At 50.9% G+C, this 20,254-nt stretch overlaps 5 protein-coding genes and 3 non-coding genes across 8 annotated transcripts; 3 read left to right on the top strand and 5 right to left on the bottom strand.

The window, feature by feature from the left end:
* Positions 1 to 296: 296 nt before the first annotated feature.
* Positions 297 to 3,085, top strand: QC762_210230 (uncharacterized protein; the record flags this gene model as incomplete). Its single annotated transcript, XM_062887925.1, is given in 4 exon segments — positions 297 to 726; positions 739 to 1,062; positions 1,116 to 1,265; positions 1,539 to 3,085. 4 exon segments carry the CDS (start codon positions 297 to 299, stop codon positions 3,083 to 3,085), a joined length of 2,451 nt encoding a protein of 816 aa, XP_062746104.1.
* Positions 3,086 to 6,324: 3,239 nt separating this feature from the next.
* Positions 6,325 to 8,772, top strand: GLN1_1 (glutamate--ammonia ligase). The gene is made up of 4 exons (XM_062883385.1): positions 6,325 to 6,721; positions 6,789 to 6,914; positions 7,566 to 7,723; positions 7,779 to 8,772. Exons 1-4 carry the CDS (start codon positions 6,719 to 6,721, stop codon positions 8,575 to 8,577), a joined length of 1,086 nt encoding a protein of 361 aa, XP_062746103.1. The 5' UTR covers positions 6,325 to 6,718; the 3' UTR covers positions 8,578 to 8,772.
* A 1,039-nt stretch (positions 8,773 to 9,811) lies between these two features.
* QC762_0042710 lies at positions 9,812 to 9,900 on the bottom strand. The gene has a single exon. It is a non-coding gene; the product is annotated as a tRNA-Phe (tRNA).
* A 2,809-nt stretch (positions 9,901 to 12,709) lies between these two features.
* Positions 12,710 to 13,702, top strand: QC762_210210 (uncharacterized protein; the record flags this gene model as incomplete). Its single annotated transcript, XM_062887924.1, has 1 exon — positions 12,710 to 13,702. One exon carries the CDS (start codon positions 12,710 to 12,712, stop codon positions 13,700 to 13,702), a length of 993 nt encoding a protein of 330 aa, XP_062746102.1.
* A 394-nt stretch (positions 13,703 to 14,096) lies between these two features.
* QC762_0042690 lies at positions 14,097 to 14,206 on the bottom strand. The gene has a single exon. It is a non-coding gene; the product is annotated as a tRNA-Glu (tRNA).
* A 170-nt stretch (positions 14,207 to 14,376) lies between these two features.
* On the bottom strand, positions 14,377 to 14,481 carry QC762_0042680. Its single transcript has one exon. It is a non-coding gene; the product is annotated as a tRNA-Arg (tRNA).
* Positions 14,482 to 16,025: 1,544 nt separating this feature from the next.
* QC762_210190 (uncharacterized protein) lies at positions 16,026 to 18,005 on the bottom strand. The gene is made up of 4 exons (XM_062887923.1): positions 17,802 to 18,005; positions 17,688 to 17,745; positions 16,873 to 17,631; positions 16,026 to 16,808 (listed from the first exon to the last, which is right to left on the bottom strand). Exons 1-4 carry the CDS (start codon positions 17,923 to 17,925, stop codon positions 16,181 to 16,183), a joined length of 1,569 nt encoding a protein of 522 aa, XP_062746101.1. The 5' UTR covers positions 17,926 to 18,005; the 3' UTR covers positions 16,026 to 16,180.
* A 1,461-nt stretch (positions 18,006 to 19,466) lies between these two features.
* Positions 19,467 to 20,004, bottom strand: QC762_210185 (uncharacterized protein; the record flags this gene model as incomplete). The annotated part of the gene is made up of 2 exons (XM_062887922.1): positions 19,467 to 19,879; positions 19,933 to 20,004. 2 exons carry the CDS (start codon positions 20,002 to 20,004, stop codon positions 19,700 to 19,702), a joined length of 252 nt encoding a protein of 83 aa, XP_062746100.1. The 3' UTR covers positions 19,467 to 19,699.
* Between the last annotated feature and the right edge of the window lie 250 nt (positions 20,005 to 20,254).

The following is a 20,254-nucleotide window of genomic DNA, read 5'->3' as shown; positions in this document are numbered from 1 at the left end:
GAAGGCACGCTTGACAGGGGTAGCTCTTTCTCTGGAAATCTTGGTGAGATGGGACCCGACGGCAGGATCTGACAACTTCCACTTTCCAAACATGATGGGTACCATCCCAATTCTGTCGACGCCCAACTTTATATGAGTTGTCAGCTCCTTCTCTTCAATACACTTCACTCGCGATCAGCCCGCCGCGGCTTCACTTCGTCATGCCATACTTTCCACAGCGAAGGTCGGCATCCTCGCCTGGGCCTTTTCTGGTGCAAACACACGGGAGGAATGGAACGCCCCTCTCAAGAGCCAGGATGAACTGGGTTGATGGAGATCTTCATCGTTCGAAACGCGGCAGACTGAGAAAGGTTAACCCTGCTAAGCAACGCCAGAAGGAGTACTTTGCTCGCATTAGAGCCCAAGCCGAAGAAAGGGAGGCTGCTAGAAATGACGGCAGGCGCTCGTCATCTCGCCAAACAGTGATACTTGCACATCAACCATCGCCTCAGCCGGGCCGAAGGGGATCATTCTCAGGCATTCAGAACCAATATAGCCCAGGCCATGAGGAAGCCATCGAACAGCTTCGGTCATTCTTCAAGGTCCCAGCTCGACAGGACAGTCACGGTTCAGCAACCCATCAACCTCTTGAACAGCCGCCACGTAACCGGGGGTCTGAAACACTGCTTGCCAAGTATGGGGAAGAGAAGCTCAAGGAGATGAGGCTGAAGTTTCTCGCAGACCTGGGTTAGGAAACAGGTCGAGATCCAACGCCGGATCCTTTGAAGCGCCGCCGACGACCCGAACCTCCTCCACGACCGGACCCTTGGCTGCATGCACCAGTAGTACGGCATGGACCAGGTAATGCGCCTTCGCATGCCGATACCCGAAAGCGCAAACTTGACCTGTCAGTACCGGCCATTGGCCGTGATGCCGTCAAGATTCGAGTGGGAAGTCAACAGAAGAGACTTGGTGCTGAAGGTTCGGCCATCAGCGGATGGAACACTATCAGAACAGCTAGCCAGGCGCGCACTGAGACGACTTCGCATCCGGCAAGACCATCCTCGCAGCATACCTATAGAAGTGGGTTATAAATATTGTTGGAATATTTGATACCGAACTAAACTTCTTCCTAGACTCTAGCCGGTTGCGTCAGAGGAGTGGGCATTCATTATCCAAGGCACCATTATCTTCGCATATGGATAGAAATGAGCGGATCAGAGGAGAGTATACTATTCCTTTGGTTCCTGGCTCTATTGGTCCATCATCATCCTCATCGCCTTTAGGTCGCCATGTCTCACGGTCAAGGACTAGCAACTTCGCTCGACAACACTACCCGGACTCTCAAGACACGAATAGTACCGTCGCACGTGTAGGTCAGATGGTTCCAAATGTTCCAGCCTCCCAGAAACATTCGAATTCCAAATGGAATAACTGGTTTCGTCGCCAAGAGACTTCGAACAAGGAGATGGGTGCTGGGACCCAGCAGTCGCCGGAAGTGCAGATCAGCCCCGGGATCAGCCAGAGGCATCAGCAAGAGACGGAATCGTCCTGGGCAGGTTTCTCAGAAGATCTACCTTCATTTCCATATTCGCAGGAATCCACCAGTACTGCCTTTGACCATTCTACGAAGCAACCTATCAGTCATGGTTCAGAAGATACCTCAGAGGCTCTTGATCGATACGAGCAGTTGTTGGCGATGGCTCAAGGAACCCAGAAGTATGACGGTTATTCATATTCGGCGAGCACCATCGACAGTTTCACAGATTACAGCGGTCTGAATACGCTCAGCAGCCCTGGAGAGAGGAACATGTATCGCGATAATATTGATAAACGCCAGGCACACCGCCTCGAAGATGGCAACGTTACGAACAGTAGCTCCAGCTTGAATCTCACCAGGAAGTTTGGGGACGAGAATACAAGCAACAGCTGCTTCAGCAGTCTCGCGTCTGGCCAGATCGATAACCCCACAGTCGACGCTACCGAACTCTGGGGATCCGGTAGCTATCATCATGGCGGCGAGAACACAATCACCACCCCGGACCCTCAAAACCATCAGCGCATATTAAGTAGCAGCATATCGAGTGGCAACATCGCAAACTCCTCCGGCAATTCATGGCCGAAAGAATCACCATCTCTGGAACGCTCTTGTGAGGTTCCACACCAACAGATCACGACACAGACCCTCAAGGCTGACGAGGGATGGCGGTCATTTGTATTCGGTGATGATAGTAGCAATATTATTGAGTCCATGGCGTTCGCCCAAGCATCGCGGGATGCCGCCCGAGCATTGCAACCATCTAGGTCTTCAAGCTTGTCGTGTACCACGGGGCCACCGGAGATGGAAATCAACAGTACTGCGGCAACAGGCTGTCCATTGTACACAGCTGATATTGGCCAGCCGTCTGACTCTGTTGAGCCATGGTCTTCATCAGACGTCCCAAGCCTCGGGGCCATTGCTAGCAGTAGCATTATTGAGTCGGATGCGGGAATTTCTGCAAGTTACATAGACGACAACAGTCAAGGCACTCCCCAATCACAGAATGGGGGTTCCCAGAGCCAGTCCATTCGTTGTGCATCTATCCCCAGTGAGGAGCCTGGCAGCAAAGTCCTTGATGACCAGGGATACAGACACTTATCAGACGCCGAGCCTAACAACCAGAACACGATCAGTACGGAATCTGTCAGCCAGGAGTCTCCCCGTGGGGAACCAGGTAGGGCTCATACATTGGGATCTGCGGGCTACGTGGGGAGCAATAGTTCGGGATCATTACCCGCATCTGTTGACCTGTCGTCTGCGGCGCCAGCTCTGGCACCCCCGCGGTCTGTGGGGGTCAAACAGTCAGGGGTCCAAGGAGTTGAAGACCAAACACGATTTGCCCCACCAAAGCTCTTTATGGGCAGCCGTTCACAGCTCCAGGAACGAAGCAAAGCGCCAGTAGTTGCCAGAGCTGCAACCAAGAGAAGAGGTCGGCCGAGGAAGCGAGCCGTTGATGGCCGGGCTGATATTCGAAGCATTCCGAATTACTCCAGCGATCCCATCGAGGATTTCGAGGATCAACAGCCTACACATACATCGATATTTCCAGCCCTTGAACTTGCTTGAGCATATCAAGGAGATGGGGCGTAGCTGCTATGTTGCGGGATATTTGGTTGTCAAAATCCGTGTCATGTAGGCCTGAGCTGAGGATTGCTAGCGTTGCTCTTTTTATGGTTTCTAGGCGTTTGTTGCGTGTGGGAGCACAGCGACCTATTTGGTGTCAACGTGTCACCACAGCGGTTGTCACAATCTGTCGTGGAGAGCGTGGGGAAGTTGTGTTCATTGGCGCAACTCTTACATGTATCATACATGGTACAGAAGTCTGAATGGTTGTTCTGGAAGTCTTGTCCGTAACTGGGCTGAACCTTGATGTTCAACTAATTAGCAATTTGAAGGCACAGAAATGTACATCTCCGCTGATGCCAAACTTGATGAGTATCCAATCTGCTGCTCCTAGACGTGTGTCGACACCTTGAAGCCCAGGCAGCCCGACACCGGCAGTTCTACACTGTGTTGGCCAGCATATGCCCATCTGATCAACCACATGCAACAAGACAACGGATCTGGCAGAGAGAAATACAAATGCGGAAAGGATTTGTCCCATGTCTAGTTTGAGGGAATTTTCCCTTGCACTAACTGTCAAACATACGAGTACCGGTGACTTTTGAGCAGATGTTCTTCTCATTTGAACGTTCACGATAGGAACCAGGCGTTCCTGGGCATGCGATGTAACACCCGTCGTCCGTCTGATGCGGCACCGCGGGGAGTCCGAAGTGGACCCCGGCGGCCGTAGCGCGCCCAGACCAGCCTTGAAGTGGTCCAAACTCAAGAACTTAGTCAAAAAGGCGCTAGGACCAATGGGAGGACGACGATAAGTGATGCGGCGTTCAGGACGGCCATTGGCCAGAAGAGATCTCGCCACACGAATTGGATGATTGAATTGGATTATTCTTACCTGACATCTTCAAAACTTCAACAGGGGTGGTGGAAGACTTCAAGTTTGGACCCGGAAGCGGATGGGATGCTACGCGAGTTGCGGTCCGGCTTGCAGATGTAATATGCGGCAAAGAGGATCTATTGGGTAACTGTATGCCGCTGAGGTTACGGTAGAGGCGGATAGAAAAGAAGCGGTAAAGCTGTGTGCTGTTGCACGGCAGAGAATCTTGAAATTTGTCGAGATGCACCTCGAAATTTCCCGGTTCGTTAATGGGCAGAAACGAGCTGCCAGGCTGTCGAGGTACGAGCCACACATCCACAAAGACAGCTGCCGCTGGTGTGGCTGCCGCTTCATTCTTTGTGGGGTCGGGTTGAACCCAGCATCCAGACTTCACCATCTCCACACCCACTCATCAACTTCAACCGCGTCGCGGAAAAAGACGCGCGTTGGTGGGACTTAGCACACTTACAAGACAGACGTGGCTTACCGTAAGTACAGAACAATACGAGGGCAATTCAACACCTCACGAGCGAGGCTCTGAAGGCCGCTGTTTCATGGAGATTCTCAAATGGGGTTATGACGCTAAGGAACGACGGCAGCAGGTTACGGCACTGAACCCAAACCCACGATGATGTCAAGAGGCAACCCAAAGGGCGCTGATGTTCAGCAGATCTTTAACACGTGCATGGCTCGGCGGGAACGTCGATTTTGGGGCACTGCCATGCCCCGGAGCCACCAGGAGCCGCAGGTCATTGCCAAGAATGCGACGATGAAAGAACACCCGGAGAAAAAGTTTAGATTGAAACATGGCCCCAGGGTCAAAACAAAGATAGATTTGGGTTTTTCTTCAAGGAAAAGATAGGAAACCAGATGCTGATGTGATGTCTAGCGGATGTCTTTGTGAATCGACGAAACTTGATGCGCACTAATGACTCGACCAGCATAAAGACACTTCTCCTAGTGCCTTTCAACTTTACATGTCTAGAATTCGACTCCAGACGGTACCCATACAACAAGCAATTCCGGAGGTTGATGGTGCGAACCCCACACATTCTCTCCCACCACCTCCCGCCAGGGGAAATCGTGGGGATGAGACACGCTTCCTGATGGGGAGAAACAGAAGGTCTCGGCCTGCCCAAGACTTCAAACAACACATTCATTCCATGTCGACAACCGGACAGAACTGACCCCCATCTCAGCATGCACTCTGCACCTATTACATTAGCCTCTCATCATCTTCCGCTCGCAACCCCCTACACAATGACAGCAACATCTGTTCATTGTTGAGCCGGAAACCCGCGTCCAAGAAGTAGATCCCGGAGACTCGGCCGGAGCAGGAGTGATAGTCTTCCGATGAACGAGCCAGGATGAGCGGATGATTTTCCAGAACCCAGCACTTTCATCTTTCAGCCCCATGTTCAACCCAAACCTTCTCAGGGTTAGTACACGCAGGAAAGATGCCGCTGCGATGGGGAAAAAGGCCTCAGCGATTCCATTTCCAATTTCTTTTCTTTTTTCCAGCCTTGAGGATTAATATTGCCTCATGTCTCAGTTGTAGATGGAGCGTTTCGGTACCGGCTCAATGGCTGAAGTCGGACCGCAAGCAACACCGAATTTTGATATTCGGCGTCACCCACCCCGGTCACCCGGGTCGCCGAGCCTTCCTATCACAGACCCACGGATGTCCCGCCGTCGACCGCGATGCCATGTGAAAGAAACTCCAAAAGTTTGCGGGGCAGCATGTGGATTGTGGTTCCTCCAAGATGTGTCACAGGGCATCAACAGAACCCTGGAAAAAGACATCGATGCTCGTGGTCAACAAGTGGAAACAGACCACGAGGACCGATGACTGTGTGTCTTGGACATACGAGATCCGACGAGGAAGATCCCACAAGGGCAAGATGGCTGGATTCAACAAAGTCCAGCAAACGTTGGGCAAGCTTGCCAACTTCCATCCGATCTGGACCTGTCTAGTGTACACGACCTTCTCTCGTCTGGCACCAACAGTGTTGCAAATGTACGTAAGAAAAACCCTTAAAAAGCGGCATCGCGAAATGTGTAGCCCGGCAATGAAACGCAAAGGGCGCAGCGGCCGCCGATAGAGAAACCGTTGCGCTGTTTTTAACCTGGACGCCTCGCGTACGGGAAGTATTACCAACTGGTAATGTGTGTAATTACCGCCCGGCCGGTACGTACCGCGCCCAGCCATCGCTGGTTTCGCCCCACCAACCACCCCACTAGGTCTTCGTGAGACAGGCCACGGCCGTCGAGGACACAAGGACGCATCCGTGGACGATTCCATCACACAGCTGCTTTTCGGCTGGCTTTTCAGATGCTCGCTGTGTCACTGGGAGGACACACAGTTTCCCATCTGTCCATTCCCCACACTCCCAGACCCCTTGTTGTACGGTGTTCCTGGGTTGCTGCCGCCTCGGCGTGTTCCAGGTACCTCTGTACTGTACCTCGAGCAAGGTACCGCATGTTCCTGTAATTCTTGTTCGCACTGCCCTGCCACCGTGAACGCTTTGCAAGTCCACCTTCAGACGACAATCTTTTTTACCATAAAAGCCTCAGCCCCCGCTGCCCGTTGAACCTTCTTTTGTTGTTTTCTCCTCCACTATCGCCTTGTGCATCGACATTCTGTCTTCTCTTGTTATCGAGTTTGCATATCTTTTGTCACTTTTCACCTACAAACCAAATCTCATCCTCGCCGGATCCTATACCACTTTTTCAAAAACAACAACCCCCACAACTTCACAAAAATGGTGAGTTATCTCGTCGTTATGGTATTCGACTCTGTCTATGAACGTGAAGGCTCACATGCTTCTTCAGGCCGACCCATCACATATCACCTACACGGAGAACTTGCAAAAGTTCCTCCGTCTGCCTCAGGGCGGCAAGATCATTGCCGAGTACATCTGGGTCGACAGTGAGGGCGGTGTCCGCTCAAAATCAAGGGTATGTTAATATTCTTTTGATGTTCTTGTCCCGAACTTTTCCTATGTTTCTTCTTGTCCGTCGTCATTCGTATGACGGCACAACCGGCAAACAATGGTTTTTGGGCATGCTGCGGCTTGGCGGGTCAACCAACGACGAACCCAAAACGACGAAACCACCCACACCACCTGCGGATTAGCCTGTGATCTGGTGTTACCTCCGGATCTGGGTCCGCATCAAGTCAACTGCTACCGGCGGCTCACCACATTCCACTCGAATTTTTGGGGAAACCTCGGCGCGACTCCGATTTCGCCTTCTGCGTTGCTGAGGCGAGCGGAATCACACCCCGCTAAAATCATGATTTCACCCCACTCTGCATGCTCGCTGGCAAACCCCGCCATGGACAATCCCAGCAACGACACCGCTTGTGACTCGACAAACTCCTCGCCGCTACACCGACGGTCCCTGGCTTGCTCCGGCCAGACTTGCACCGCCAGCCGACGGACATCGCCGCACCGCATATCGCATGAACATGAGGATCCCGGATCACGAATTGTCGACACACCGCAAAGCCAAATTCAGCGCCGTTGCCGGGCTGTGCATGCCACATCTTTGGGACAATGAAGCTAGATCTTGATGGAACACCAGACACTGACATGGCGCTCCTATTAGACTCTTGATGCCAAGGACACCGATTATACTCCCGCCGAGCTTCCCATGTGGAACTTTGACGGTTCCTCCACTGGCCAGGCTCCCGGCGAGAACTCAGATATCTACCTCCAGCCCGTTGCTGTCTTCCCCGACCCGTTCAGGGGTACCCCCAACATTCTGTATGTGAAGTCCTGAACTCAAGAGGTTGTAACCATAACTAACTCCAGTAAACAGTGTTCTTGCCGAGTGCTTGAACAACGATGGCACCCCCAACAAGTATAACCACCGCCACGAGTGCGCCAAGTTGATGGAGGCTCACGCCGAGCACAAGCCGTGGTTCGGTCTTGAGCAGGAGTACACTCTGCTCGACCTCAACGACCGTCCCTATGGCTGGCCCAAGAACGGTTACCCTGCTCCTCAGGGCCCCTACTACTGCGGTGTCGGTGCTGGCAAGGTTGTCATGCGTGACATCGTCGAGGCTCACTACAAGTGCTGCTTGTATGCCGGCGTCAAGATCTCTGGCACCAACGCCGAGGTGATGCCCGCTCAGTGGGAGTACCAGGTCGGCCCTTGCGAGGGTATCGAGATGGGTGACCACCTCTGGCTCTCTCGCTTCCTTCTCCACCGTGTGGCCGAGGAGTTCGGTGCCAAGGTCTCTTTCGACCCCAAGCCCATTCCCGGCGACTGGAACGGTGCCGGTCTTCACAGCAACTTCTCCACCAAGGAGATGCGTGAGGAGGGCGGCATGAAGCACATCGAGGCCGCCATCAAGAAGCTCGAGAGCCGCCACGCCGAGCATATTGCCGTGTACGGCGAGGGTAACGAGAAGCGCCTTACCGGCCGTCACGAGACTGGCTCTATCGACACCTTCTCCTACGGCGTCGCTAACCGCGGCGCCTCTATCCGTATCCCAAGGGAATGCGCGGCCAAGGGTTATGGCTACTTTGAGGATCGCCGTCCCGCTTCCAACGCCGACCCATATCAAATCACCGGTATTATCATGGAGACCTGCTTCGGTGCTGTCTCTGAGTAGGATTGAGGATGATGGCTGCGTTTATGATAGACTAATAAGTGGTTTTATGGGCATTTTGCGCGCGTTTTTGGTTTAGGCATTTGGGATAAAGGAAGGGTTGGTTTATGGCGAGGTTGAGCGCTCGTTATCTTTTTTTTTTTGGGAAGGGAATGGGAACGACACACACACACACACACTACACATGTTACATAGATTATTCCGAGGCTTCTCTCTTTCTGTTCCCTGATACCCAGGTTGATAACATCAACAACAAGCATTAATTTGACTTTGGGTCAAAACTCCCACTCTTTTGTCCTTGGTTGTCTTTCTGTGAGCCTTCATCTCAAATTTTTGTCTTGGGTGACTTGGATCTTTTTTCTGGAAGTTTAGCCCAGGTACAGCCCAGTCAACAGTGGCTGAGAAGGATGGAAAAGGGGAGGGGGCGAATACGCCAAGGCACAAAGTAATGCCCGGCAAATCAAGTGTTTACTTTGTACGTAAGCTTGTGTGGCTCTCCACAACTCAACGCAACTTTCCGCATGTGTATGTACTTCTTTGCTGACATCATCAATAGGGGACTTGCCAAACTTGGTCATGATTGATGACGATGATAGAGGCTCTTTTGAGGGGAAAGGGGACATCGTGAACGTTCTGGTCGAATGGTGTAGTTTTGGGGCGCACACTGTGCGAGGTACTTGCCTCCACTTGTGTGGCTTCTACTTGGTTTAGAGGGGAGTGGCTGATGTCATGCTTTTGGGGATCGTGATTTGGGAGATCTGTTTGGGTCCTTTTCTCCGAGATATTGGGGTTGGGAGATGGGGGGAAAGGAGGAACGGGGTTGGGGGAATGGTCGTGTTGACCGTGTCTATGACGCTATTCCCAAGCGTGCTGACGGCAGTTGATGGGGAGGAATCTCTTTGTCTGCCGACTTGTGGGCTTGGACTTTGGACCCTGCAGCTGTATGGGTAATGAAACAGAACGATACGGATTTGTGACGATGCGGTGGCCAGTGTCTGTATTAGTTTCCCTGATAATGAGCTTCTGTACAGTAACGAGTTGCCCCTTTTCACCCCCCTTTTCACTAGCGGTTCTAGCGGCTGAAGGGACTGGATGTCAACAAGGGGATGGCGCTATTCCCAGGCTTGCTTCTGGTCCTTGGGGCCAAAAGTCAGTGCATTACTGGACTGGATTAGGTTCAGCAGCAAGCTGCTTGTACTACCATGATTGTAATATCCGACGCTCAATGATATGAAAAGCGGGTTTAGCTCAGTTGGGAGAGCGTCAGACTGAAGTCTACTTCAATCATTAATCTGAAGGTCATGTGTTCGATCCACATAAACCGCATCATCTTTTGCATTTTTCTCAGTCTCGACTTCTTTTTGCTAGCCTTGATTCGTGTTCCTTTTTCTATGTGGTCTTGATTCTAGAAGGTGGTGGTTGGTTGTGCAGATGTAATGGGGTGAGTGCAGCAGTTATTTTGTATGTTGGGTAGGTGCGACCCAACTGCCTGGCCAGAGCTTGGTTGCCTGTCTCCTGCCTGGCTGTGTTGAAAATCCTCAAACAACCTTCACCAGTGGCCTTTTAGTTCAGAAACACTTGGACATGCCAGAACTCACAGGCGACCGCTTGTACCAACATTTGCATGATCTTTCCAAGACTCGGTTGCTACTCGGAATGGCGGGACAATCCCATCCTTGAGCCTGCGAGATTCGGGCAACAGCCTGGCATAGCATCAGAGGCCGATAGGTTCCCGGAAGCCGCGGTTACAGCATGGGCATCAAAGAAGAAGATATATCCCAGGAATGACTCACCTGGAACATCTTATCGACCTATATTTGACCCGTATGAAATTCGGGTTCTGGAAATCAAACCAGGCAGCAACGACGACTCGATATGCTGCACCCTCCATCACTGTTCCCTAGAATTGCAGAGAAAGTCACCGGGAAGTCACACGGAAGTCGGAGCTTATGAAGTCGGCACATGTTACCGTGCCTCAAAACAAGTTTGGCCTGTTGATGGATGACCTGGTTAAACCGATCTGGTACACCGCGCTCAGCTACACATGGGGACCAGGTGCCTTTGATATGCCCATCAACGTCGATGGACATGAGAAGCTTATTACCAAGTCACTGTACGGTATTCTTCAGCACTTGAGACCATCTGGACACTCGGTGGTGCTGTGAATAGATCAGATCTGCATCGATCAGAGCAACAACGACGAAAAGGCGCAGGCGGCAGCTGCATTCGACTTTCTACGCGATGCTCCCGATTTGATGCAGCATGCATCGGCGATTCGATTTCCAGAGGACTTTGAAAGACTCTGCCTGCCCACCGCAGATTCGGCAACCTGGGTTGGTGTGTGGGATCTGGTGACACGACCATGTTTCCAGAGGTTATGGATTTACCAGGAGGTGATCTTGTCTCAGGATATCACTCTAGCCTGTGGCGGAGAGCACAAAGCTAGGACAATGATGAGCTGGGACGTCTTCACCAGCGCCTGCCTCACTCTTCAAGAGAGTGGCGTTACTCAATGGCTTAATCTCAAGATTCCGGGCCCTTATTCTTTCACCCAGATCTTGAGACTCTTTTCGGATCGCGAAGGATATCCAACGATCAAAGAGCCATGGCCAGAGGAGTGGCTAATCAGTCCAGCTCTAAGGAGCGCTCGGCAATCTCTTTGTTACGACGCCCGAGACAAAATCTATGGCTTGCTGGGAATGGTTGAGATCAAGAACAGCTGGATCAAGATTAGCTACCACGACAGTTACAAGTATTCGAATCTGTATCACGATGTGGTGGTCGGTTTGCTTAAGCGGAACACGGCCCCGCTCAAGTCCATGCTCAACTCGATCGACCATGAGCCTCTTGAGGGATGTCCCTCGTGGGTTCCTGATTGGAGCAAGCCTCGAGAGACAACTGCGCTGGGATATGAGAGCTCGACCGCAAACGTGTACAAACGCCTCTGGGTCGGAAAAGGCGTATAAATTCCCCAAACATCCGGCTGGTTACCAAATCATTGGGTCCAACAACAGAGAACTACACACTGAAGGCAGGGTGTTTGATACCATTGCTGTGATGAGCACTGTTTTCTCAGATCCGGATATCGTACAGCCTCTGTCGGCCAACAAAGATTGCATCAGATGCATCAAATTCGTTTCCAGGAACTTTCACACGATGTACCCGCCTGCTCATGTCTCTGTCTTTACGGCCTTTTGGCACACAATGGTTGCTGGGAAGGATTCGAGCGGCATGCACCCCTGTTCGGACGCTTTTGTAGAGGGGGTTATGAGGGGAGAGGAGGCAAGTGGGATGGGCAACATTGTGCTTGTCTGATGGGTAGGGGGGGATTTGGTCGATTTTCTACAGCACATACCACGCGACACAGTTTTCCAAAATCACTTTAAAAACGAAGCAAAGTATATTCGCTGTCACGTCCCGAGCAACCTTTATCTGATACTCCCATGTCCCATTAACGCCACGCATTCAATCTCAAAAGCAACTCTACCTGTCAAAGGCTCCGCGGACGGAGGTGCGGTTACATTAATTTACGTTGTTGACTTCTGAAGCTCATCGTGGCTAACAATCTCGAAGCCAGACCGGGTCCTCAATTCATCCCAACAGAGAGGTCCCAACGACCACCAGTTGTCTGCTCTACTGAGTCCCAACTGATGGTTTCAGTTCAACCAAAGGCGTCTGATATCGCCGGTACCTTTCGATGAAGCCGAGCCCTTTCTGGTCTAAAATCTATCCAAAATAACATGGTCCACATACTCCCGCAGGGGTAAACCAGCGGCGATGGTGTGACATCGGCCCAACTCGCCCTAACGACCACCATCACGAGGTTGATCTAGGGCCCCACAGCCCTCCAGCCTGAAGCTGGAATCAGTTATAAGAATATGCACGAATGTATAATAGCGCAATTATGTTGGCGGTGCTTACAACCAACGGGTGCTTGAGTAACAGCGCAGGTTATTTAAAGAGAGCCAACCTCTATTTACATGTAGCGCAGGCCCAATGTAAGGCGCCTGCTTTCTCCAACTTCATATCCTGCTCAAGCCGACCTTGCAGTGTTCGTTCCGTCCTCATTTCCTACCATTACACAACAACAGAAGCACACACAGATAGGCCTGCACGCGTCAACAACAAAAAAAAAATGGACGAGGCTACGTTGAAGTCACTCTCAGCAAGGATGAAGCGGCGCGCACACCTTGACCACAACTCCCGTCTTGGCTTCTCTGCGAGACAGAAAACCACAGCCCACTACACTCTGTTGATCCGCGCCATGAGAAACGTCCTTTCTAGTAAGCTAGCTCAGTTCACCTACGCTCAAATTATCGACGGTCTTCCCATTGAAGACGTAGCCTGGGACCAACGCATCCCCGCCGTCTGTGGCAACCACCCCATTGAGCACCACCCTGAACTCTGCCCCGGTGCTCTAGAGTTTGCCCTTGAGTATAAGGACAAGCTTGACTTTAAGCTCCTGTCTTTTCCCCGTGAGTTGACAACCAAGTACGTCCAATCCACGCCTGATAGCAAGGTTTTCAACACTCGCCTCATTGAGCTCGTTGCTATGGCTTTGAATGAAATAGGGGTTCTTCTGTTCGATGTTGGTATCGAAGTTCACCAGGGAACGGGAGATCGTTCCATCGAGGCGATTACCCACTGGAAGCAAGACCCGGATGATGAGACGCCTCCTACTACGTTTCACCACCCTTACTATTTACATGGTGATATTTACCCCTTGGGGGTGTCAAACCTGGTTGGTTACTGGGCTGAGGACAGGATTTTGGGAGGTGTGGTGACTTTTGATAGGAAGGCTGAAGAACAGAATCTTGCTCAGCCGCCGAACGTCTACATTGTTCCTAGCCGGGCGGGGACTACGCCTAGGTACTGGCAGCTGTTGGATAGTCAACAGGAAGGGTTGGTTGATTTTTTCTTGAAGGAGGATGATGCTGGGGAGGGTCCGCTTCCGCTGATGTGTACGGAGGAGAACAAGGTTAGGATTGATGAAAGGTTTGCGGTTGTGCTGAGGGGGGGGTATAGGGATGTTTGGGAACGGTTGCCGCCGTCGGAAGAGCATATGAGGCATATGGATTGGAGGCCTAGGAGGGAGGGGGATTGCCCGAGGATGGAACGGTGTATTTGATAAAAGCTATTGAGGAGGTTTGTGGGAATCTGGGAGAGGATGAGGTTGGCGATGATGGGTCCTCAAACTATCTTAGGTAGGCATGACTGTTGAGATCTTGAGCAAGCTTTTGGGGGTGACAATCACACGTTCATACATATGCACGCAACAATAACATATGCACTGGTGCTGGCAATGTTCTTTTGGTCTTTGATGAAACAAGAATTGGACTTCTTGGAGTTGGGCATCCCTGGACAGAATCAAAGAACATGGTGTTGGCAGGGGGAGCCTGCCTTGCCAGTGATAGAGAACTTTGATTTGAGTCATGATATCCACACAACCCAGTTCCCATTACCTGATATACCCCGTTCCCCTCCACAGCTCGCATCCAAATCGGAAACCACACTCTCCAAAATCGGGTATGGTGTAGCGGTAACATAGTTGACTCTCACTTCTCAGAAGTGTCTGTTTAGATTCAGTCTTGAAATCTCTCAACAGCCCCGGGTTCGACTCCCGGTATCCGAGTCCCAATATCTTTTTATTGATTGTGACTTTTCTGATCGCTTCTGCAGTTATCTTTTCCAGGTATGTTTTGTATTCGTTACAGAAGTGAAGAGGAAGAAAGATTTTGCGTTGCAATATGTCTATAAGAGATGTAATCTTGAGCTGAAGATCCCACCATGGTGATACTGATAGGCCGTGTAGCGCAATGGTAGCGCGTTACTTTCCGGTTTCAACTTGTGTGAACAAGTTAAATCTCCAGCTGGTAAAGGTTCTGGGTTCGAGTCCCAGCATGGTCGATCTTTTTGTCTGGATAGACCTCTTCTATGATTTCTTGATACCTGGGGGTTGATGCCTTTTTAGGGCCGTGATTGGTTTGTACAGAAAGCACAAAGCGCGATGCTATGTATTTGGACCATGAAATTTGATATGTTTGGAGGTTTGCCACCTTTGATTGAATTCAAGGATCGTCAGTAGATCTTCTAAGGTCTCTTAGCCGCCTTTCGTTTCAAGTGTCTCTCAAATGTTATTTGGGTGAATTACGTCAATACAGAGCTGCAGTGTCTCTTTTTGGGTCCACAATGTGTTTGCAGAAGCGTTGTTGGGAAGGTGCGGTTGTTGAGGAAGGTACGATCGATCCGTTTGCTCTGCCTTCTCAGGTTCACGACGAGTGGTTGAGGTCAGAGTTTGCTGCGGCAGAGCTTGGCGTAGAAGAGGTTGAACTGAACTTCGAAGACCTGCTCTTCCATACGGTCAAGGCACTATTCACGGATGTATTTGGGCAGCTGGACGAAGGTATGTTCGCCAAAAGTTCTGGGGATGTAACACTACCATCCATCTTGGCACAGGAAGAAGGAGCTGCGTCTTACAGAGCAGCGGCTGACTACGTGGCCACGTGTGATGCCTGTCACGCATTCACAAAGTGTCTCTGCTCAAGAGAGGTGTGCCGATCTGCAAGGTGGGTTTGGAAAAGGGGGCGTATCAACATGGTTGCCAGAGAGCGCGTATGTGGAAGCCCAACTGCACGATACAGCCACCTGCGCGAATCTCAAGCAAACTGCCCTAGTCTCTAGAGACGTGAGACGACTCCAGAACTGTGGGGGGTGGTGCATGTCACAAAGGCTGCCGGATCAAGATTCAACTATTTTTGGTTTACAGCCAGGACTGGACTCGTACTTTCTCATCGTACGAAACGCTTCGTCCCCGAGTTCATTCCTGGTCTTTTCGGACGATTTCCAACTGACACTCCCACATCATGATGCTGATGAAGCTCCTTCTGAGGTTTTGTTTGGTACGTTCCACCCCTGTTTCTTCTCGCCTCCCTTCTGTGTTGAAGAATAGACCATCTGATGACGGGTGTAGCATGTTATATGGCCAAGGGATCCGAGATGTATCAGATTGACTGACGATTGATGGCCGGTAGGTGGTACGAGGCCACCGAGAGTCGAGGGAACAGAGGAATCAGAGCTGCTCTGGTGATTGTGGATGATGACGAGGATTATGAGGATTACGACGGTGATTCTGAGGACTACATCGATGGCGGAGAAACCAGCGCTGAAGATGGTCAGGATTCTCCTAGTGAAGGTCGTCCTCAAAAAAGGCAGAGGGTAAACTGAGGGGCGCCATCAGTGAGCGGCACTTCCTGAGTAGGCAGCACGCCGGACTTTGCATTGTGTCCAAAAGAGTGCTTAAGATGTCTGGGTTATCCTCAAGGGCGGCACAGGTATGAGACGAGTGTGAGTCTTGGGGGATACATTATGGATACATTGCGGAAGTTTGTGGAATACTTTGTAAACAATCTGCGAGTGTATGACTGAGAAAAGCAAAGATGGTTGTCAAGCTATTTGTAAAACAAAAGGACCCCTGTAGAAAGCATTGCGCATTTACGATGCCCTAATGGCAAGCCTAACTCCATGGTCAAACTGGCCCATAGGCCATGTCTCAACCCATTACTAAAGCTCTCGGCTAACGCAAGACCATCTGCTCAAATCACCGCCATCAGACTACCTCCCTTTTCCGAACCCTAACCTTGAAATCACCCCCCTTCTCAATCCCCATCATCCCCACGCCAGGCCTACTATCATCCCCCTTTGGCATCCACTTACCAGGGCCCCCCTCCGCCAAAACCTCAAAGTCAAACCTCCTCATCATCAACGCCACCGCCTTTTTCACCTCCCTCTCGGCCAAGTACCTCCCCGGGCAGATACTCTTTCCCCCACCAAAAGCCCTCACCACCCCTCTCGCCGACGCCGGCAAGCTTTCCCACCTCTCCGGCTTGAAAAACTTGGCATCCTTCCCAAAGATGGTCTCATCAAAGTGAAACACCCTATACGGGATCAACACCTTTGCCCCCTTGCGCAAGAGAAACGAGCCAGGGGCAGGAAGGACGGTGTCAGCTGTTACGACGCGGGCGGAAACGGAGTGGCTTCTGAAGCGGAGGACTTCGAGATAGAAGAACTCAAAGGTGGGACAGTTCCCCGGGGTGAGGAGGTAGGAAGGGTCGGTCAGCTCATCGCCTGTGAATGCCGGGCTGATTTCAGCGCGGATTTTGTCGAGGCAGGTTGCCGGAGAGGAGAGGAGATGGGCGAGGCACCAGAAGAGGAGCTTGGGGGTGTTGGTGTTTGTTCTGCGAGACCGGAAATTGTTAGCGGTGTGTGGTAGAAATTGGGGGCAAGGCATGGTATACGTACGCAAGATAGAGCATCAGGAAGAAAACCGCCTTGTCTTGCTCGCCTACTTCTAGCTTGTCTAGAGCGAGTTCAAAATTGGGGGTGAACCAGCTTGGGTTTTGCTTGTCTCTCTCCTGTTTGGGCAGGGCCAGATATTTTTTGAACTGCTCTGTCAATTTCTCCTTAATTGCGGTCAATTCTGGAGCCAAGAACGGTGGAAACAGATACAGGTCTCTCCAGTGGAGCTCGTCGTAGATCCGAAAGTCGTGGGCCACGTCGGGGTGGTTTCTGGCAAGGGCGGGACCAAAAAACGCATTCTCGCCTGCGCGGATGAAGACCGTATTGACGAACTCATAGAAATTGACCTCAAGGTCATCCTGAACCAGGGAATACTCTTGGAGATTTGGGATAGTCAAGTGGTTCTGTAGCCATGAGAGAATGGTCTGATCGAGGGAGGGTAAGTTGTTGTTCTGGGAACTCGGAGATAGTTGCGTGGTATGCAGCTGGCGGTTGAGATGCTCGAAATGCTTGTCCTTCATAGGGTGCTTGAAATGGTCGACTTTGGCATCGAGAGCATCTGGGTCGAGGTTATAGGTCTTCGCAATGCCCTCGGGGCTCATGCCGGTGGCTTTGACAATGTCGACTGAAAACTCGACAAAGGAGAAGTTTTGCGTGTTCCTGGACAGCTCGGCTATGTGTTTAGGGTGTGATATGACGTAGAAGAATGTTCCAGCTGCTTGGAGAGCGTATGGCTGACGGTTATCGCCCGACAGCTTGTTCCTATCCAGAGCGTCAGTGTGATTTTCTTCTAGACTCAAGCGTCCTGGGAAGCATACCATCCTTTTGTCAAGACAGCAGTCGAGTTCATGAACAATGAAATTGCGTGGCCAATGACTTTTCTGGAGTCAGTAATCAGACTCAGGAGAATGTTTGAAGCAGACAAGACTTACAAGGAATTGTGTATGGCAGCTCTCTCGGCTCATTCGGCCTGGTCAGAGGTGACAGTGTGAACTTCCACACACGCCACGTTAGCCAGGCCACGAAGAGCAGTAGCGTGCCCGATACGAGCGACATTTTTCTCAATTGGCGTTAGCGATGGTCGAAACTGTCTTGATTATCTGGCGCCGCCGTCTGCCGTTGTTGGCTGTTGATGCGATTCGACCACTTAAAGTGGCGGAAAATATCAACTGGAAAATCACAGGTGACACACGCCTGGCACACGGTGACGATACCGAACCAACAAATAGGCGGAAAGATCACATCTCCCAATTGCTGGAGTGAATCCCAGGTGTGGGATGGCTTGTGACTGGGCCCGATGTCAGTATGTTGCTCTCAGCCCAGCCAATGGTCTTACACCGTTTTCATAAATGTGGGTCAGCTGCCTGTGACCCTCAGGGCTGCTCAGGGCTGTCGCAAGCTTGATGACTGAGGTCAGACCACCTATCAAACCGATTGGCACACTCAAGTGGATGTTTATTGATCGGCTGGGTGAATCTTGAAGCCTCTATCATCTGGATGTGAAAGCTAGGTGTGGGTGGCTGGCACCAGAACCGGACAGAAAGTGGTCTAGGCCTGCGCATCAATGCAGAGTATTCAAGTGAATTTGGATAACGGCATGTGAATGGACGGTCAGAGAGTTCCTGAGAGCAAAGCTGAACTGTGGAGACGGAGGAAAAGTCTGAGAAGGAGGAAAGGAAGGAGCCATTGTGGAATCCAGAGCAACCACCAGCTCACAATACCTCGGTACATCAGACGATGCCTTGCGCCCATTTATTCGTTGATTTTTTTATCTGGCTCTAGCTAGGAAGAAGATGATTCCGTTCATTTCATTCATGAATGAAAGTATGCCTAAGGTGCAGGGTGGAAACCCTCAGAGGAACAAGTAGCCAGAGGGAATCCGAACAACAACGTCTCTTGACCCAGAGTTTGCCAAGACAGATAGCCACATCAGTTTTACATCCCACTGCACCACAAGCAAAGATTGGGTTCCTCATATTGGAGCAACGTGGTTGTTAGTGGCTACTAGTGGCAGAGGTACCAGCAAGGTTCGATTGTGGTAGCTTGCGCCATGGTGGCCTGCTATTCTGCGGTGTTTCAAATCCAAAAAAAAAAACCGGTCGGCAAAAAAGATATAAAAAGTCAACCTGGCTTGCCCAAGGCCAAGTCTGGATCTCGGATTTTAATTTGTGAATGCCTGTGTTGTTGACACATGCCTCAGAGAGCTACTCAGCAAATCATGAAGGGCTCATCGACGGATGGAAGACGCAGCCAGAAAATCAAAGTAAATACCTGGTGAGTCTGCTCCTTCCCTCTCACTCTGACTGATTTTTATTTTATTTTATGCTTTGCTATGCTATGCCTATGGCCATGCACAAGTGACGAAGTGTTGCCACCCTCGCCACTTCTCAGACAGCAACATGACAACCAGAAGTCACTGACATCCAGTAAACAGACCTGCGTGCAATTTGGGGGATCTTCTGAGAACGATGATGAGAAGGGGTGCTCCAAGCAAAGTAGCAGCTCCCATAAATGGAACGAGTTGTAAGAGGAAACTTATAATCCAGTCACCTCTGTTGAAAGAGCCGTCTTGCTGTTATAAAGGGATATCTTTTCATAGCGGTCATGCTCGACTAACACCCTTGCACAAAAAATGTGGCAATTTGATAAAAAAAGATAAGAATGATGATACTATCATGGCAGTGAGTTACTACTACCCTCACCTCTGTTGTCGTGATCACAAAAACCCGAGATTTCTCCCCAACCTAGACACCATAGCACTCCCCAAAATTTCGCAATTCTCTGCTCCCATATGACTTAATCATGTCCGTCCCCATATTGACCAAGAAGTCTAGTCATAATGACAAGCCGAATACATCTCCGAGCTGGTCGGCTTCTTGGGGATCGAATGCGGAAGGGAGGCCTCCATATTCTCCTTTGACTTGTCCGAGGCATCAACAGCGCTGACAGCAGCACATTTGCTAGCGGTGGTACTGGTAGCAACGCTGCTACTATCATTGGAGGACCGGGTCTGGTCGTTCTGTCAGTGTATTACTTTGACTTGAAGGGGGCGGTTGTGTTTACTGTCTTGGGTGTTGTTGTGGTCTTCTCACCCTCTGCCTGGGCGGCAGGAGGAGTCGTAGACTCGGTCGTCATGTTGGGTGCTTTCTTCGGCTTGAACAAAACAAGATAGGCTGCTAATATTGGGTTGGTTGTGGATAAAGTAGTATTTCCGGTAGACTTGCGACTTTAAGTTGGAAAGACGCCAACTGTTGTGATTCCTGTAGTCGCGATGCCAAAGTCAAAAACAATGTTTGCTTTTCTGCCGTGTGAACACGTCAAACGAAAAAGTATCCTCTGCCTTGACAATCAAGAAAAGCCTTGCTTGGCCAAAAGTTCACTTTCA

Source organism: Podospora pseudocomata (assembly GCF_035222375.1).
Source record: "Podospora pseudocomata strain CBS 415.72m chromosome 2 map unlocalized CBS415.72m_2.2, whole genome shotgun sequence".
Taxonomy (NCBI): domain Eukaryota; kingdom Fungi; phylum Ascomycota; class Sordariomycetes; order Sordariales; family Podosporaceae; genus Podospora; species Podospora pseudocomata.
This window is presented reverse-complemented; position numbering and strand designations above follow the sequence as displayed.

Bases quoted from the DNA above. Each gene is read 5' to 3' on its own strand.
- QC762_210190 (XM_062887923.1), bottom strand. From the start codon at position 17,925: ATGTCGCTCGTATCGGGCACGCTACTGCTCTTCGTGGCCTGGCTAACG. The intron at 17,746-17,801 runs GTAAGTCTTGTC...ACTCCAGAAAAG, and splicing joins GCTGCCATACACAATTCCTT to TCATTGGCCACGCAATTTCA. The intron at 16,809-16,872 runs GTACGTATACCA...CCGGTCTCGCAG, and splicing joins TTCCTGATGCTCTATCTTGC to AACAAACACCAACACCCCCA.
- GLN1_1 (XM_062883385.1), top strand. The intron at 6,915-7,565 runs GTATGTTAATAT...CGCTCCTATTAG, and splicing joins GTGTCCGCTCAAAATCAAGG to ACTCTTGATGCCAAGGACAC. The intron at 7,724-7,778 runs GTATGTGAAGTC...TCCAGTAAACAG, and splicing joins AGGGGTACCCCCAACATTCT to TGTTCTTGCCGAGTGCTTGA.